General features: G+C 42.3%; 1 protein-coding gene across 7 annotated transcripts in view; it reads right to left on the bottom strand.

Moving 5' to 3' along the window:
* The window catches only part of SMAD1 (SMAD family member 1), an 88,125-nt gene that overhangs the window by 17,113 nt on the left and 50,458 nt on the right, over window positions 1-20,554 (bottom strand). For all 7 annotated transcript variants that reach the window (XM_043485288.1, XM_043485243.1, XM_043485294.1 and 4 more), the window contains exon 3: window positions 9-266. In XM_043485288.1, the coding sequence (XP_043341223.1) occupies window positions 9-266 (258 nt within the window). The remainder of the gene's footprint in view (window positions 1-8; window positions 267-20,554) is intronic.

Here is a 20,554-nt window from a genome sequence, read left to right on the forward strand (position 1 = left end):
CGACCTACCTGGCATCTGGAAGGGGCTTCCTGGGTCTGAGCTGGTCGGAGAGTGAGGATACGTGCTGCTGCTGCTTCCAGGAGAGTTGGGGTAACTGCTGTTGGGAGAATGAGGAAACGGATGGCTGTTGGGCTGCTGGAAAGAGTCCGGGAAAGTGGCGTTGAGTGGCATGTGAGGCTCGTTCTGCCCTAAGTTGCGGAACTGCGCTAAGAGGCTGTGCTGAGGGTTGTATTCGCTGTGTCTTGGAACCAGTACTGGAGGAAGAACTGGAAAGGGGGAAAGGGCAAAAACAAAAAAAGAGGGTACAAAATCAGAATGATGAAAAGCTTTTAATAAGGTCACACTAAAACACAACAAAGTTGAAACATCATCTGTAAGTCACAAGTTATCTGAACCTTGTTGCACTGCCAACTCAAAAGCACCATTCAAATGAAAAGCCATTTCCCACTCGGGAACAAATGCGGTAAAAACGATGGTCTGCTCAGAATCATTGATGGCCTAGCCAGAGAGCTGCAGCATCACAGAGTGCCCAGGCAAAGTCCGCAAAATACATTCTTTTACGTGAAAAATGTTAAAAGTTTCCTGATTCTTAATTTTCTCACCCACTAAAAACCAAGGCACAACTAAGAACACTCATTGCCATCGACAATTCCAGTTTACCTCCCCGATGGAAAAGGGAGGTAACTCTTAACTCTTTCACACTTAGGAGTTAATAATATTTATTGAATGCTGTGAATTAGTCATCACAAACATTTTAAAATTAAGTCTTTATTGAATTTGTTACAATATTGCTTCTGTTTTGATTTTTTTGGCTGCGAGGCACGTGGGATCTTGATCCCTCACCAGGGACTGACCCCGTGCCCCCTGCATTTGAAGGCAAAATCCCAGCCACTGGACCAGCAGGGTGGTCCCTACTCACCACAGATGTTTTAAATGGACACATCAGCTCACTTTAAACCACAGAAAGTGTGCTAATAGTAACTAAAGTTGAGAGGATCCATACAATGAGCAGTATAAAATCCAAACGCCAATGAAGAGAATTAATTAGATAAAATATGATGTTTTGTGGGAAAAGACTTCATAGCGTGTCCTAGTAGTCACACTTTATGAACACCTTCCTCTGAGGATCTGAATGTATTTGCCACTTCTCAGCAATCCTTATCACTACCTGATAGGCAAAGGAAGCAATACAATCTGCATTTTCCCTACTGAATGCCCAAGGTACAAAGGTCCAAAAAATGTATGCACTAGTAGAGAAGGAAATAAGACAAGTCAAATCACTCCCCAAAGCTCCATGTGTTAGGAACCTAAGGAGTCAATAACTAGTATGGTGGTTCTCAATCTCCAGAAAACTCCAGAGGCAAAGCCACCACCAGGGCGATGAGAAGGGAAGGGACGGGCCAGCTACCAGAACCCTAACTGGGTTTTCCCAAGCTTCTTGCCAGGGTCACCAGACGGCTCCTCCCCAATAACACAGGTCCCCGGAATCCCTACTGCTCTTGTGGCCATGGTTAGAAGGAGAACAGTCCATCTGGTAAGCTGCATGAGAGGGAAAGCGGGAGATTTAAAATCTGTTAATGTTGTTGGGAGTTAGGACTCAGAATGCATTTCCCCCAAGAAATCGTGTTTAGTGGCATTAGGAATTAAGCAGATTTTTGAGGACCTTCCAGTCAATCTACCCATGGCTTATACCATTTCTACAGGAAAAAGTGCTCTTAACACTTGGATTGTAACTGATTCATGAGCTGAAAATTGTTTAAGTAAAAATCGGTTTCTGAAGGTGTTAAAAGGTCTCATATGCTGTATCTTAAAGGTCTCCACAATTCTCCATAAGATTCACTGATTTCCCTACAATTTTATCCCTTAGAAACAAATCTTTTTAGTGTAATAAATGTATTTCCTTTTTCACACAGTGACGGAGTTTGAATCAAAAGCATAATTGTTACTTATAATGGAAAAGAATCTGAAAAAGAATGTGTGTGTGTGTATGTATGTATATAGCAGAATCACTTTGCTGTATATCTGAAACGAGCACAACACTGAAATCAACTATACTACAATTAAGAGAAAAAAACAACCCATGAAGAGAAAAAAGTAAGATGAAAAGACATAATTCTTCCTTTTACCTTTCAGTAATCACTTGAAATGTAAACTACTTTGGTTGAAGAAAAAGTTTCCAATAGTCATAAGCACTTTCCCAACACCAATAGAAATCTATTGGGTTGGTTAGAAGGTTCGAGTTTTTCCATAAGATGAACATTTTGGTCAACCCAATATATTCTAAAATAAGACACATGCCCTGAACTAGTGCAATATCTTTAAACTACCCACACAATCACTTTCCCTTTTTCTTTCAGCTGTTACAACTTGAATTACCGCTTCCCAATTTGCCTTTATAGTCACCATTCTGATGCTTACCTTTAACAGCCAGAAAATACTGGCCTCTAAACCCTCCTACCAACAGGAGCACCAGACAGCAACAGAAAACTCAGCTCTCCATCTCTCTTCTCTCACCCTCCCCTTCCCACCTTACTTGGGCTCCTGTTTTAGCAACTCCTATTGCCTAAGGGTTTTAGAACTGGGCGTTTCCTTCGTCCCCGTTGCCTGCAGACGACAGTGGCAGGGGAAGGCCATGTATTTCTGCACCTCCGGTGGATGCTCTGCGTACGTGCCTGTTGTCTGTTGTCTGGCTCTAAAGCACAGGTCTGCCCTTGGTGTACACCACAGGTGAGATCAATCAGCTTTTGTGACCTCGGAAGTGAACCACCAGCTATAACAAAGCAGCACTCTACAGATGAACTTGACAAGATCAATACCCTTTTCCTCACTTCTCATAATTAAAAGGTGAGATGATTTTGCCACTCCTGATGTAGGTACAGGTATATTTTAATGAACTTAAAAAAGGTACTGGGGTATCACACATCTATAGTAAAATGTAATCATATAACTGGAATCATATACACCCTTGTGTCTGGCTTTAGCTCAACATGCTGCTTGCATGATCCAGCCAGTGCTGTGTGCAACACCTCATTATATGCATATATTACAATTCACTCAGTCTGCCCATCTAATCTCCTCAGAGCATAATCTATTTCATTTTTTTTTTCTGGTTCCTGTGCATCTTCTTGAGGAAATCAGAAGATAAATGTTTGCTTTCTTATTTCATCTTTATTACTAAGAAGAAAGGCAGCCCCTGCACTTCGCTTTTTTCAGCTGTTTGCTGTTGTTTAGTCGCTAAGTCGTGTCCTACTCTTTGAGACCCTATGGACTTGCGCTTGGCTTTCCCGTCCTTCACTATCTCCCGGGGTTTGCTCAGATTCGCATCCATTGAGTCTGTGATGCTATCTAACCATTTCATCCTCTTCTCCTTTGGCCTTCAATCTTTCCCAGCATCTTTACCAGTGACATGGCTCTTAGCATATTCTAGAATTAACTTCATACTACCTATAGAGATCTTCCTAATTTGTTTTTATAGCTAACAGCACCATAGTTTATTCAACCTGTTTCCTATATCTGGGCATTTAGGTAGTTTGCAATATTTTAACCATTATATACAATACTGCAATGAGTAACTCCATGCATGTACTGTAGTACTGTTAAAGGTGTATCCTCAAAGTGGAAATACTGTGTGAAAGGGTAAATACAGATATAATTTGGTTATCATCAAGTATCTATGCATAGGGGTTGTACCATTTTGCATAGCTACAAGCAACAAATGAAAATGATTTTTCCCCCAAAGTCTCCTGAACAGACTATTTTGTCAGGTTTTTTACGTTTTTGACAATTGGATGGGTGAAAAAATGGTAGGCATTTTGGTGCCCTTTTATATTTCTATATATATCTTTTCATGTTGATCATCTTTTCATGTACTTCAGAAGACCTATTTTAGTCTTCTTTTGTGAAATGTCTGCTTGTATCTTTTGCTCATTTTTGGTCTTTCCATTTTTCATTAAAGATAAATCATATAAACATATAGACAAATATATAATATCTTATCCATATTATAGATATTGTATCTCATCTATATAAGATATAATAATATCTTATATAAGATACATTATTATCTATATAATATCTTATATATATATATCTTATATATATTAGAGATATCAGCCCATGATATATTATGTTCCAAATAACTTATCACAGTCTGTCAGTTTGCCTCTTGATTTTGCTTATGTGCAAGTTTATTTTTTGGTAATCAAATTTTTTTTTTTTAATTGCATGTGGATTTTGAGTCATAGAAAGTCTTTTTCTACACCCAGGTTGTAAGGAGGAATTCATCCAAGCATTCTTCCAATGCATGTAAGGTATCATATTTATTTAAATCTCTGATTCATCTGGAGCCCAGTTTATTTATACCATAAGAAACAGATCTAATTTTATCTTTCCAAATGGCTAGCCAGCTGCCCCAATACCATTTATTAAAAAGCCCACCTCTGTCCTAGTGGTCAGAGGTACCACCTTTCTCATAAACTTCCACGTATATTGGGGTGTGTTTTTCAGACATTCCATCCCATTCCATTCTAGTCCACTGCCCTGTATCACACTGGTTTAATTATAGCGACTTTATGTGTGCATGTGTGCTCAGTCGAGTTTGATGCTATGCAACCCCACAGACTGTAGCCTGCAAGGCTCCTCTATCCATAGAATTTTACAGGCAAAAATACTGCAGTGGGTTGCCATTTCCTCTTCCAAGGGATCTTCCCGACCCAGGGATTGAACCCATGTCTCTTGCATCACCTGTGCTGCAGGCGGATTCTAACCACTGAGCCACCTGGGAAGCCCCGCAGAGACTACAGTATATGCTAATATCTGTAGGGCTGGTCCCCTCTCACAGTCCACTTCACAGTTTTACTCACATGCTTACTTTTTCACATGAACTTTGATGGTCACCTTGTCGACCTCCAGAAAAAAAGATTATTGGTCCTTTTACTGGGATCACATTACGTTTAAACATTAACTTAGTAAGAATTAATATCTTATAATGTCAAAATATTCTATTCAAGAACTGGGGAGGTTAGGTCTACTTTTGCATCTTTCAGGATTATTCCATAGCTACTATCTGTATTAGTTTGCTAGGCCTGCCCGTAACAAAATACCACAGACCGTGGGGCTTAAACCACAGAAAGTTACTTACTCAAAGTTCTGGCGGCTGGAAGTCTACCAGTAAGGTGTTGGCAAGTTGGATTCTTCTGAAACCTGTCTTCTTGGCTTGCAGACGGCCACTTGCCTGCCGTGCTTCTTCCATATTACTTCCCTGGTGTCTCTCTGTATGTATGTCCCTCTCTCCTCTTCTTACAAGAATACCAGTCGGTTTTGAGTCCAGCCCAATGGCCTCATTTTAACTTTTTAAAGGCCCTGTTTCCACATACAGTCACATTCTTAGGTACTTCTGATTGGGGCTTCAACAGATACATTTTGCAGGGGACAGAATTTAATCTATAACACTGTATTATGTTTATTAAGTATTATTAAGTTTATTAAGTATTTTATCTTTTCTGTTGCTATTTTAAATGGAGCTTTCACTTTTACCTTATACCTTTCACTTTCACTTATACCTTCTATCTGGTAATTATTTCTATATTGGTTATTGACGTTTCTATGTTATTTTATATGTAACTGTCTGGATGAATTCTTTTGTTGTCTCAGTCATTTTTATCATTGACTCACTGTAGAGTTAGTTCTCCAGCAAATGATCATGTCTCCCACAGCTAATTTTACTTCTTCCTTTCGAATTATTTTCTTGTGCCTAACGGAACTGATTGGTAGTGTCAATACAACGTTCAAAAGTAATGGAAATGGGGCTTCTTTGGTGGCCCAGGGGTAAAGAATCGCCTGCCAATGCAGAAGACACAGGTTCAGTCCCTGATCTAGAAGGATTCCCCACGCTGCAGAGCAACGATGCCCGTGTGCCACAACTACTGAAGTCCATGAGCCCTAGAGCCTGTGCCCGGCACCAGAAGTCACTGCAGGGAGAAGTCTGGGCACTGCACCTGGAGAGCAGCTGGGTGTGGCTGCGTTAAAAAGCTCTACTTCTAAAAACAACCAACAGACTTGACGTGGCCTGTGGGCAGTTTTCCAACCTCTGGCTGCTCTGATTACTTAGGTTTTTCCCACATAACCTGTCATATACTTAGACTGGTGTATTAAAGTTCCTATTATTGGGGTGTTTCTATTTGTTTTTCCTCCCATACTCTATACAGGAGGTTGCTGTGATATTTGGTGCATATATGTTCACTGTAACATATCATTGACCATACGTATCATGAAGTTTTAGAGCTTAAAACTGATTCAGCGTTCATTACACAACTCATGATTGTCATAATCATTCACATTTCACTCTGTTAGGTCTTTGTTCCAACCTGTGTAGATTGTAAATGCAACTTTACATCTTAAAAAATGACACATCACGAAATCTCTCATTTCTAAAAGAGCCCCTGAAGAAATCCACCTTCTCAACTATCAGGTAAAATAAATGAACATATTCCAGAGGAAATAATACCCAGAAGACTAAAAGAAAAATGCTGCCCAAAAGTGTAGAGTCTGCTCTTCTAAGAGAAAGTGCAGTGACACGTGGTGTATGTGTAACAGACGTTCTGTTCTGCACAGAGATGTCAGCTATATTGCTATCACACTCCAATGAAACATGAGAATGCTTTAGTGAGACATACAAAGTTTCAAATAAATACATTAAGTGCAAAAAAAGTTATTTACTCAAACGAGGGTATTTCAATATTCACTTACAAAACAATCACCCACCATGTCAGTTTCTGCAAAAACGCCCCAGTCAATAATGAGCTGAAGTGTCTGCGTCAGTGCCTTTTGGGCTTCTGAATTGTTTTGTGTGACGTCACAATCACAACCCTCCACTTGTTGTTTACAGGTGCCTGATATATCTTTACCAATTCCGTGATTTTTAGCTTTTTAATCACTTTTCTTGGGTGGGGGGAGGGATGGGTCTCTTGAATACAGCATAAAGTTTTGCTTTATGAACCAACTTGAAAATCTCTTAATTTTAATAGGTGATTAAGCCTATTTATTGATATGACTCATGCTTGGTATCAACTCTGTCATGTTATTTTTTGTTAGTTATTGTATTATATTTACTATATTTCTCTATGTGATGTAATTATTTGTCTTTGTGTTTTTTAAAAAGGAAACTCTAAAGATGGTTTTATATTGCTGTTATATGATGATTTTTCTATTTGTATCTTTTAATGTCTTCCATTTTTTCCTTACTTAACCTTACACTGTCTGGTGGGTCAGTTTTAAACAGTACCTTCTAATTATCATCTGACTCTTTGTGACCCTATGGACTATGCAGTCCATAAAACTGGAGTGCGTAGCCTTTCCCTTCTCCAGGGGATCTTCCCAATGCAGGGATCGAATCCAGGTCTCCCACATGGCAGGGGATTCTTCACCAGCGGAGTCACCAGAGAAGCCCATATTGAGCACTACTCAATAATAAGGGACTTTCTTGGTGGCTCCCTGAAAACTCACTGGAAGGACTGATGCTGAAGCTGAAGCTCCAATACTCTGGCCACCCGATGTGAAGAGCCAACTCTGGAAAAGACCCTCAAGCTGGGAAAGATTGAAGGCAAAAGGAGAAGAGGGCAGCAAAGAGTAAGATGGTTAGACAGCATCACCGACTCAATGGACACGAACCTGAGCAAACTCCGGGAGATGGTGAAGGACAGGGAAGCCTGGCGTGCTGCAGTCCACGGGGTCGCAGAGAGTCGGACGTGACTTAGTGACTGAACAACTGGTGGCTCAGTGGTAAAGAATCCACCAGCTAATGCAGGAGACCCAAGAGTCCCTGGGTCAGGAAGATCCCCTGGAGCAGGAAATGGCAACCCACTCCAGCATTCTTGCCTGGAGAATCCCACGGACAGAGGAGCCTGGCTGGCTACTGTCCACGGGGTCACAAAAAGAGCTGGACTTAGAAATGAAGTAACAACTCAGTAATAAAAAGGAATGAAATACTGATTCACATAGCAACATGGGTCAATCTCAAAATAATATGCTGAGCGAAGGGAGATAGAAAAAGACTATATACTGTGTGATCCCACGCATATAAAATCTAGAACATGCAAAACAGTGTATGGGGACAGAAAACACAGCAGCGGTCTGTGGAGGAGGGTTGGGGCTGGGGGGAGAGACTGAAAAGGAGCAGGAGCAAACTGCTGCAGGCAAGGAGTCAGTTCATTGTCTCGACTGTGCTGATGCTCTCACAGACATGTTAAAACTAATCATACTGTACATTTGAAACATGTATAGTTTATTCTGAGCCAATTATTCCTCAATAAAGCTGGTCAAAAAATAAATGTAAAGAGGCAATTCAAAACCATCTTTTGCGAGTTAAAAAAATAAACGGTTAAAATGTTCCATTATCTATTCCTTTTCCAACCCTATGTTCAAGGTTTGGTAACCATTCCTTGGAGTTCTCAAATTCTACTACATTTTCAAATAAGACAGTTGTATCCTACCGAGTCTTCTTCTGGGGCTGTAAGATGTACATCTCCCAATTCAGAATCCCCATTCAGGAAAGGAACTTTAGTTTGCTACCACAGATACACTAGCTCCTACAGTGAAATCCAACTGAAGATACCAAAAGTAAAGAGCTGCAAGAAGTCTCACGCTAAAGTGGCGATTAACATTTAAAGCATGCAACGTCTTCTGTGGGCTGTTCAAAGTTACTAAGCAGAACTTCAAGGTAAAAAAATAAATGGATATCCTCCTATACACTCTAGGAAGAGGACATTTTTGTCCAATTTACCAAAAGTTCAATTTAACCCTCCAATAACAGCAGCAACCAGTGCTTCAAACCCTCTTAAAATACCCTTAGGATGTTTCTGAGATCCATCTCCCCAGGATTTCTCAACATTTTCCACCAAAGTACGCCTCAGTGACAGAGGACAGTGGATCCAGCTGGGGTCCCAGCAGCACCACTGGAATTGAAATTACACTGACATTTTGATTGATCTGAATCAATCCATATACAGCTTACACTCTACTCTTCATTATTTATCAAACATGAAAGTGGTGTCTTAAACCACTTACAAGGCAGTATAACTGGCCTCTGGGAAGACGCTCCTGCCATGTTACCTGTGGCTCTGAGTACCTGGCAAGGCATGCTGTGCTGGGGTGGTGTGAATGTACGGGTTTCCTATTTACTCGTCGTCATAATACTAGCAAGTTACAATTTCTCAGAAAATTACAGTAAAAAGTAACAGCAAGGAGGGAGGTAGATATAAAGCTAGATTCTAGAACTAAGAGTATTTACGTAGAAGCAAGGAGACGTTCATCAAATTGGTTTTCAGGCGATCACTAAAATCTACAAAGTTCAGATTACCACCACTGATATTTACTTTAAGCCTGGAACCACGCTGGGCACATTATCACACCCTGCAAATAAGAAAGCTGGAGGGGATAACTTACCTAAGGTCCCAGAGAAAGGGTGGAGAGTTGGGATCAAACAAAGGCAACAGGCACTCTCAACCCCTGAGGTTCTGCTGTCTTGATGACTAACTTTCCAAGAATGTTAAATTCTGTCTGATGCAGTCTGTTTAAGGGATAAGTGAGTAGAATAAATTCTAGCAGTGCTTCTGGACAAATTAAAGTTAAGGTCACACAACTCACAGGAGAAAACTCCAGTCTAGTTGAGTAAGTTCAATTATGAAACATTTCTAACTCCTTGATGATGCTAATAGGTGAATCACTATCAAATCTGATTCGTGTAGCTTGAAAATTATAAATAAGATATCTGTATATTCTGGCTTGCCTGGGACAGTCCCAGCCTGTAGCTGTTTTCTGATGGAATTATTAATAGGGGACCCAATGTCACTCTCAAAAGGGCTTCCCAGGTGGCGCTAGTGGTGAGGAACCCCTCTGTCAATACAGGAAACGTGAGAGACACGGGTTCAATCCCTGGGTTGGGAGGACCCCCTGGAGAAGGAAGTGGCAACCCACTCCAGTATTCTTGCCTGGAGAATCCCATGGACAGAGAAGCCTGGTGGGCTACAGTCCACGGGGTCGCAAAGAGCTGGACACGACTGAAGCGACTTAGCACATCACTCTCCAAAGTGTTCTAGTTTGGACAGCAAATTTTATGGTCATCCAAATTATAAACAATAACTGACTAAATTTAGGAATGGTATGGGGGTCTGAAACAGCTGCTAGTCCTGGAATGAAGTATTAATGTGAAAGAGAAGAGATGGGGGGGGAGCAAGCTAGGCAGGGTTAGGTCTACACACACAAGCTGCTCTAAACCAAGGCCCAGGCGCCTCGCCTGCGCTGACTCCTGAAGGACAGGAGATGCATGCTCTGACCCAGAGTCTCCCTGACTTCCAGTTCCTCTTCCTTTCATTTCAGCCAATATTTCAGTATGAAGCTATGTTTGCTACTGGGGGAAGAGCAAAGAAAAAATACTCAGACCAATTATCTACGTGTAAACAAACCTCTATGAAATTCTTATTTCTTGGGTGAGAGGCTGATGAGCCAGGTGAGAGGAGTGAGATGTGCAAAGTCTACATCTGACTCAGGTCAGAAATAGGAAGGGAAAGAGTGAGGAATATCTTCCTTAGTATTTCTTTCCAGGTTTCAGTCTATTTCTATTTTAGGGAAAAGAGAAACAGGGGAGCACTGGCTCTTCCGGGAACCCTTTTCCTCGGCACACTGATAAAATTACTCCTACTTGGCAACTTGAGAGAACGGCTCAAGTCTGCAGCTTCCCTTTAAGGACCGTTCCCGCTGGTTCATTTGAATTGCGAATCTCCTCTGGAAGAGGGGCCCAATGTTTAAACACTTTCTTTACGCACATAAATTTCTTTTTGAATTAAATCATTTAAAAATCAGAATGTGTTGTAACATCCTTATATTTCAGAAGTCCTAACCCTGGGTAAAACAAACAAAAAACCTGAGCTGTTTTCACACCATCTCTTCAGGTGGATTCTAGTTTGAGGGGTGAGGGGGAAGGCTCCTAGATAATTTCACTACACCTCCCTCCACCGACTCAAAAATTCCTAGTTAACTGCTGTATGTATCTTTTCCTAATCGCTCGTGAGAAAAAAAAGTCAAATTTCTGCCTTTCAAAGTATTTATGCATCTATTTCAGTTGGGGCTTCCCCAGTGGCAGGAGATGTGGGTTCAATCCCTGGGTCGGGAAGATCCCCTGGAGAAGGAAATGGAAACCCACTCCAGTATTGTTGCCTGGGAAATTCCCATGGACAGAGGAGCCTGGTGGGCTACAGTCCATGGGGTGCAAGAGCTGGACACAACTGAGCAACTAAAACCACCACCACCATTCAGTTAAAAAATGAAATAAAATCCCTTTTCTAGTCAATAGGGAAACCAAACTAAGAAAGTTTCAGGATGTATTTTTGTTTCAGGAACCAAGATGCAGGAGACATTTGTGATTCTGCCACTGGACTCAGCTTCTCTGAGTTACCAGGGCATAGGCAAAAGGAATGAAAAAGAAACAACAACAGTTAACACCGGAGACGGGGGCTGGGCTGTGGAAGGTATTCTTGTATACCCTCCAGATTTGTGAACGTTTTTAAGATTTTGAAGTATTTGAAATTCTATCACTAAGTCATCTGCATAAAGTAGTCTTGTAACCAGATGAAGGCAGATGAGGCTACGACTGGCCAAATGTTCATGGACAAAAATTTTTTTTTCACACACAAGAGAGTTCTGATAACCAAGCTGCCAGGCTGTCCACACAGACAGGATGGCAAATAAGCTGACTGCAACCCAGCAGTACATAAACACCCTTTAGTTCTGAAGACTTGGAAACAGACTTCAGGTTACACTGGAGATGCCCAAGTTCTAGCCTGATGATGATAATTATTAGTTCTGTGACTCTGAGAAAGTCACTTATTTCCCAGGGTCTCAATTTTCCTCACTCAGCAGAGCAAGGGGTCTGAAGGCCCAGGGCCCTTCTAGTCGTGAACTGGGCAAGTCTGCTGCTGCTGCTCATCCGGAGCATCATGGTGCCCAAGTGCCAGACCATACCTTGCTCAGGACAGTCAGCGAGGTCACCCGCGAGCAGGATGGTGGTCCAGGGCTAATGGGAGCTTAGGTCCCTGGGATCAGGTCCCACGGCCTCAATTCTCTCCTGAAAACAGGTGGCGGGGGGGGGGGGGGGGGGGGGGGGGGGGGGGAGGGTAGTCAACCTGCCAGAGCAGCTGTGCCCAGGATCACAACTGTACCAAGCAGATGTCCCTCGATTCGGTGTGTGTTCGTGACCTCCTCAATAGAAACATTTCCAGGAAAGAGTGGTGGAGAGGGTAAAACTACTTAAAAGTTAATAGTATATGCAATTATGAAATAAAATTCCTGATCTCAGGATATGTCAGGGAAACTACACTGAAGAAAAGATTCTCAGGACACTTAATTGAGGTTAAATTTTAACGCAAATAGAGCCCCAAGTCCCTGAATGGGGGCACTTTATCTTCTGTGTGTATTGGTAGTGATGTGGCAGAAGGGAGGGTGTGAAGCTGGGCACTCCATATACGCTCACCGAACCCCGGGGCCAGGCTCTGGGCAGGATGCGGCGGGTACAGTCACTGTCCCCGCCCACCCGGAGTTTATAACAGATCCCGAATCCTTATGGCAGATGCAGAAGCTGGCTCAGCCCAGCTCTGGGACACTTCCGAGGTCACACAGCTGCTAAGCGGAGGGCCAGGGTTTGAATCAATGTCTGCTTATAATAACCACCAGATGACTGTACTCAGTACTGTAAGACTGGAAAGAGATTGTGTATTTAACATTCTCTTTTCATTCTTCTGCTTAGTTTTTGGAGAGAACATCTTTTTAAAAGTTAAGATGATTTTTGTCTAAAGAGAGCAACTTTGTAGTATTTGCTTCCCTGGTGGCTCAGACGGTAAAACGTCTGCCTGCAATGTGGGAGACTGGGGTTCGATCCCTGGGCCGGGAAGATCCCCTGGAGAAGGAAATGGCAACCCCCTCCATTACCCTTGTCTGGAAAATCCCACGGACGGAAGAGCCTGGTAGGCTACAGTCCATGGGGTCGCACAGAGTCAGACACGACTGAGCAACTTTACTTCCTTCACTTTGTACTATTTACTTTTGAGGAATGTATCAATTACTCTTTTTTTTTATTAATTTATTTTAATTGGAGGCTAACTACTTTACAATATTATGGTGGGCTTTGCCATACATTGACATGAATCAGCCACAGGTGTACACGTGTCCCTCCATCCCCATCCCATCCCTCTGGGTTGTGCCAGTGCACTGGCTCTGAGTGATCTGTTTCATACATCAAACTTAGACTGGCAGTCTATTTCACCTATGGTAATATACACGCTTCAATGCTATTCTCTCAAATCATCCCACCCTCGGCTTCTCCCAGAGTCCAAAAGTCTGTTCTTTACATCTGTGTCTCTTTTGCTGTCTTGCACATAGGGTTGTCATTACCATCTTTCTAAATTCCATATATATGCATTAATATACTGTATTGGTGTTTTTCTTTCTGACTTAGTTCACTCTGTATAATAGGCTCCAGTTTCATCTACCTCATTAGAACTGAGTCAGTCTTGAGGACACATACATGAACAGAAGATGAACATGTGAATAAAACTTAAATATAAACAAAGAAATGAACTGTATTCAATAAAAGTATCTGCGAAAAAAGGTTAAATTTACTTAACACCTTATTGATCAGACACATAACAGGCATTAAGTTTCTGCAAAAATTCTCCAGTCAGTAATGTGTTTAAAAGGGCCTAAATTGAAATCAACTTCTGAGAACCCAATTTCCTAAGTAATAGGGGATTCCCTCTTTCCAAACACCAAAGGGGATCCCCTTGAAACATCTTATCTGCAAGATGTGCGCCCACAGGATGTCCTCTAAGACTCAGACACAGGCTCCAACCCACCCTCTGGGGTCACTCTCTCCCCCTGCTCCTCACCCAACCACCCCAGGCTGCCAGCAGTTTCCACCTGCTCGTTTCATGCTCCTGTATTTGTGCTCACTTGATATACTTCCAAATCTCAGGTTCGGTGTCATTTCCTTTAGGGTATCTTTCCTGTTCTTTCTACCCACCCCCAGAAGAAATGAATTTCTCTTTTCTTTGTGGCCCACTGCGGCTTAGGCTATCATGGCATCAGCAACATTTTACTGCTAATTTGACTTTACGTCACTCAGACAATCAGCCCCTTGGAGGGGAGAATGGAGTTTTTTTCTTCTGCATCATCCAGCACCTGGTATATAACAGGTCACTAATAAATTTTTTTTTCAATTAATTTATGTTTGTGAATTATATTACTATTTTTGGATTGGCTATTATAAGCTGACTAATATAGACCTTGCTCGAAGCATAGTCCTCAGTCAATTAGGAAGACACTTGTTTTGAGGCAGATTCCTCTACCTCACCGCCCACAACAGATGAGACCTTCTGGTGTCTGAGTGAACGCAGCCTGGGTGGGGAAGGTGAGTGGTTACCGTATTTATTGGCAACGCAGCCCCACACTTCCTGTCCTGTCTCTCTCTAACTAGCTGTGGAACTTGGACTGCAATTTTCTCACCTTGTTAGATGTCTAAGCAGCATCCCTTCCACCTCTAAAACCCGACACAGCAAGTCTCAATCCTCAAGTATGAAGATTAAGTTAGAATGATACAGAGAAGACCAGCATAGCTGTATACTAAGCTGACAAGAAAATTCAGTGTCCAGGTTTTTTGGTCAGAAGGCTTAGAGCCACAGAAAAAGCAATGGCTTCAGATCAAGAAGCCCAGGGTCCTGGCAGGGTGAATTCAGATGCAGGAGCCTCCGTTTCCCCGCAGGGCTAGAGACCCTGTTCTGGGAGGCCGACTGTGGCCGGCTCCTCTCTCCAGTTCCTCTTCCATCCTTACCCCAGGTTCCTTTCCTCTGCCCAATATTTATTTGCTTAAGTCCCACAGAAGGAAGGTGCTATGTTATCAGAGACTTCATAGCTTGTTAGAGATAAAAAAAAAAAAGTCAGGGTGTCAGCTTAAAATATCAGGAGAGGAAAAGGTCCTTCATAAAGTTCACAGGAAGTTTAAAAGGAAGAAGCAGGCTTTAGCTTTGGACTTCTGGATGGAAGTCTTGTTCAGTTACTTAGGAGCCAACTGATGGGGAATTTACTCTTTACACCTATTTCTTACTAGTAAAATGGGAACATGAGTACTTCTCACAAGTTTCTCTGTATTTCATCATTTATATTTTGCTGACTTATGTCAGGTGCTGTACCAAATGTTAACTAATCTATGCTGGGAAAGATTGAGGGCAAGAGAAGGGGGAGGCAAAGGATGAGATGGCTGGATGGCATCACTGACTCAATGGACATGAGTTTGAGCAAACTCCAGGAGATGGTGAAGGACAGGGAAGCCTGGCATGCTGCAGTCCATGGGGTCGCAGAGAGTCAGACACAATTTATCGACTGCAGAACAGTAACAATCCTCATGACAACTCTGATCGAGGGTGAATACTGAGGTAGAGACTACCTCACTTGCCCACGAATACAACCAGGCAGCAGTGGAGACAGGTGTCCCCTGATATTACACAGGTCAGTTTTAACAAGTTCCTGGGCTCTGGTCAGACCCAGCCTAGTGGGCCTAAGCATCTATTGGCTGCTACTGATACGGACGGAAATGGTCATTCCCCAGGTGTCACACCAGGCAGTCATTTGTCATTGCAGCAGCCTGCAATTAGTTCTCATTCTGAGATCAAATTTGATTCTGTTAAATATATTCCAGGAAACAGACACTTGTTATCTAATGATGAAGACCGACTGATGCAAACTAAATACCAATAAAACCTCCAGAAACATCTGAAGCACAGGTGTAGACCCTCAATTTATCATTTTTTGTTTAGTCGCTCAGTTGTGTCCGACTCTTTTTGACCCCATGGACTACAGCACGCCAGGCTTCCCTGTCCTTCACCATCGCCTGGAGCTTGCTCAAACTCATGTCCACTGAGTCGGTGATGCCATCCAACCATCTCATCCTTTGTCATTCCCTTCTCCTGCCTTCAATCTTTCCCAGCATCAGGGTCTTCTCCAATGAATCAACTCTTTCCAACAGGTGGCCAAAGTATCTGAGTTCAGCATGAGTTCTTCTAATGAATACTCAGGGTTGTTTCCTTTAGAATTGACTGATTTGATCTCCTATCAATCCCAAAATCAACCTGCTGGTGCACATATGTATTTTAGATTAAATCCTCTGCTACTGAAAATTTTGGATCCCTTTCTCCTTTGTCAAAGAAAGAAAACTAAGTGTGGGGAATGACTCCTTTAGGGAAGCAGTAGTGTGGTGAGTGGCAGCATGGATTTTGTGGTTAGACTTCAACTACGAAGTAGAAGTTTGAATGCCGCCTCTCCCCTTAAAGCCATGTGACACAAATAGCAGCTCAGAGGCCCAGCTGCTTGGCATCTCTCTGAACCTCTTATAGCTGAGGTCAGGAGGAAATGAGCATGCACATGAATCCATGAGCATGGTGTCTGGCACATAAAAAGTAGCTATTTTAATTTTTATTGCTACTGTTATTAATACCATAAATATTCCCTTGGAATAACATAGATCTGAATTGCACAGATCCACAATCATGGATTTTTTTTTTCACTAAATATGTACTACATGATCTTCAGGTGGTTGAAACCCAGGATGCAAAACCGTGGATACGGAGGGCTGACTTTAAATTCATACATGGATTTTCCACAGTGTGGAGGGCTCTAAACTTGGAGTTGTTCATTAATCAACTGTAGTATAGTTTTCTGAAGATGTGTTTGGTGAAAACTTAACATTATGAATTTTGTTCTTATTCTGAAGAAGATGGGCATAGAAGTTATGCTCTTTGTATCACTGTTTCAGCCACATTTAATGTTCCCAAGAGTGCAGAAAGCCTGTTCACGTGCATGATTCAATCCTCAGCATGACCTTGGAAGGTAGATATTATCACTCCTCATTTCACAGGTTAGCAAACACAAGCTCAAAGCAGAGAAGGAACCAGCCCAAGGTCAAAAATACCAAGTGCCAAATTTTAGTCCAAGCCTTCTGACCTGAGCTTCTGCCCCACCACATTTTAACCCTACAACGACAGAGAAGCATCTCCTTTAATAGTTCCCATTTGTCCTGAATTTCCTAGAGAACTCCACATCTACCAGTCAGCATTCTACTGTAAGCAACAACCCTCCTCTCTCATTTACTGTTGTTTAGTGACTGAGTCATGTCCGACTCTTTGCGACCCCATGGACTATAGCCTGCCAGGCTCCTCTGTCCATGAGATTTCCCAGGCAGGAATACTGGAGCAGGTTGCCACTTCCTCCCCGAGGAGATCTTCCTGACCCAGGGATCGAACCTGCATCTCCTGCATTGGCAGGTGGATTCTTTACCACAAGTCACCTGGGAAGCCCTCTCCCTCATTCATTATCAGCTTGGATCCCTGTTTTTATCCTCCAGTGGCTGATAATTCATTTCTGACCTTAATCATCTTGTTGGTCATACTATCTGCTTTAGACAGGAACAGCCCCTTCAAGCTGACCTGAGTCCTTAGGACATGCTCCCATCAGTTTTCTCTCTGAAAAATAACTCATTTTAACATCAGCTGTTCTTTTTCCTATTGAAGAGCTGTAGTCAGGTGTCTCAAAAGCACTCGCACACAACTCTTTCCTAACTTAACCACTGTACCTAAATACCTGCCCGGAAACCAACACGACATTGTAAAGCAATTTCCCGACAATTTAAAAAATAAATTTAAAAAATGTTTTCTTTAAAACAAACAAACAAACAAAAAAACCCGTCCAGTACAGCACCATACCCTGGAGACACTTTTTACATGCTTGAAGAAACAATACTATCACAGAAAAGATCATGCTGAGTCTGCTACAGAGCTAGCTAGATGGAATTATAGGGAAACACACAGGAAAAAACATACAAGACAATTAATTTCACCCTGTTGTCCTATATATGTTTACCTTCAGTTTACAAGAAGCTGCCCGAATAATACTCAAAGAGGCACAGTCTCTCCTTTTGCCGTTTCCTGACTGAAGATCCCACCCAGGCAAGTGGGCAGGTGGGCAGGTGATGTGCGACCATATGAGCCACACTCTTAACTCAGATAAGGAACGGCTGCTTGGTGAGAGAGCAGGGAGCTGAGAGCAGCAGCATCTCTGAGAGCTGCTTTGGAAATGACGTCATGAGGTAGTAGGACGGACACCTCATCTTTCATTGTAAGGTCTGCTAAATGGATTCCAGAGCATAAAAACAAGCATTTAAAGAATGGGGTGGGGGCGGAGGGCAGAACTTCTGTGGTGGGGAGACTGCGCTTCCAATGCAAGGAATGGGTTTGAGGGCTTCTCAGGTGGCGCTAGTGGTAGAAAACCCACCTGTCAATGCAGGAGACATAAGAGATGCGGGTTTGATCCCTGGAGGAGGGCATGGCAACCCACTCCAGTATTCTTGCCTGGAGAATCCCATGGACAGAGGAGCCTGGTGGGCTACAGTCCAGAGGGTTGCAAAGGGTTGGACATGACTAAAGCAACTTAGCATGCACATAGGGAACTAAGATCCTACATGCCCACTGGTGAGGTCAAAAATAAATAAATAATTTAAAAAAAATTTTTTAATTAAAAAAAAAGTCTACTCCTCATAGCTAATAAATCAAAGCTTACTAATTTTGGAAACTAGATTCTCTCAAAAAACAAAAGAAAAATAAAGAAATAACCAGGGGAGAAAAATGCCAAACAGTCCTTTGTGGATCTCAATCTCTTTATTTAAACAAAGTCTGTTTCCAGATTTCTTTCTTTCTCAGAGAGGCTAACATTACTTCTAGTGGTACAACCCATGTGGCCTATACCAGTATCATGAAGAGCAAACTGAATGGAATGGATGTTAAAGGGCAGGCTTCGGTGCTGAAGGTCACGACAATGGTTCAGTTGAGGGCGCTGGTAATTCAGAAGGTGAAATGGGTTAAGGGACCGTTTCAGTCCCTGAACACATCTTCACCCACAGGGAAGAATTGCTGTTGGCGTCGTGAGTGCCTAGACCAGCCTAAACGCAGGGCAAACGAGACTGCAGCCTTTCAAACCAGTCCTGAGACCAGCATCTAACAGTGCCAAGCTAGCAAATTAACAAAATTTGTTTTTTAGTTCTCCTATTCTCCAGGCCCTCTTGAGATTTTTAACACAGTAGTCAGGGTAGCTTCCAGCTGCCAGAAGTCCCTCAGTCCTGCTCTGTAAACCTCCACTCTTTCCTTCCCTACCTCCTCCCCAAACAAATCTCGTTTTTCCAAATATCAGGGCTGAGGTCTGATGATCTGGCTAACTCAGGGTTGTCAGGCATGAGGCTGGGTCATTTGAGAGAGTACTGCATTTCAAAGTAGAAAAAGACAAGGAGATGGGACAGTTTCGGGAGAAAGACATGTCCAGTCTTTTCTTTGAAGCTTTGAACAGCTAATACCAAGGAGGCTGAAAGTAAAACCAAGAGAATCAGCCTGAGATCATTACAAAAGCCAACCCTTATCTCTCTCTCTTTTCAAGTGTCCATCCAGAGCCTAAGGCACTGCACCAACCCAGGGCAAGTCACCTGCAGCCGTCCCCACCACAACCACACAAAACACTCCCAGACCCACAAGAAATTGCTGTTTCAGGAGTAGCCACATGTGGGAATCAAAAGCCCCAGCACACAACTCACAGGTCTCAATGTTAGTTCACCCCAAGCTAATCTCGGAAGTTATTAGCCAGGCTTTTCCTTTTGACTGAAAACATTACGACCTCACAACTGCAATCAGTGAACTACTTTATCACAAGTGTTTCTCTGTGGTTTTCAAAACTGCTTTTCCATCAGCTATGGTTCTTTGTGTGTGTGCTTGGGTTTTAACAGCTGCTGGCTGGCTAGTTTTCCTACAGCCTTATGAACTGTAGGAACGGCCATGCAACGGCGATGAACCTTAAGTGAATCCAAAAGGTCTGAAAATATCTTCTCTAGTCCACCTAACTGTTGCAGAGACAGAAAAGGAATGAAGTAGAGGATAATGGTCAGGAAAACAAAAGTATGAGCAAGATACTTCGTATCTTGGATCACAGTCTTAAAATTTCAAGTTGGGAAAGATCTGGCAATAAAAAAAAACTCTACCGAGAAACAAGTCACATAATAATTATCTAGATATCTGCTTCAACTTCTGTAGTTTATGTACTTTTCTATTTTATGTACAAATAATACATAGTAACTGCTAAAGCTTACCATGAGTTCATCCATTCATAAATAGCACAAAACCAGTGCCCCAAATCATGCACAAAGAACAGCTGCTCAAGGAAAGAAGAGCAAAATAATAAGCTTCATATTTTGTCTTGGATTTAAGATAAAGGAATCCACTAAGAGATCTGGGTATAAAATCCCACGCACAATTACATTACTTCATCTGTTTCTAATAAAACTGCAGATGACAGTGATGAATTATCAGATACAAGCCAAATGCCAATGATAATATAGGGGAAAAAAGTTTACCATCTAAAGTACACGTCCACTTGGCTGTGCCTCCAGCATGGACGGAAGCAAAAGTAGTAGCAAAATGCT

The sequence above is a fragment of the Cervus canadensis genome, chromosome 1 (genome assembly GCF_019320065.1).
Source record: "Cervus canadensis isolate Bull #8, Minnesota chromosome 1, ASM1932006v1, whole genome shotgun sequence".
Lineage (NCBI taxonomy): Eukaryota > Metazoa > Chordata > Mammalia > Artiodactyla > Cervidae > Cervus > Cervus canadensis.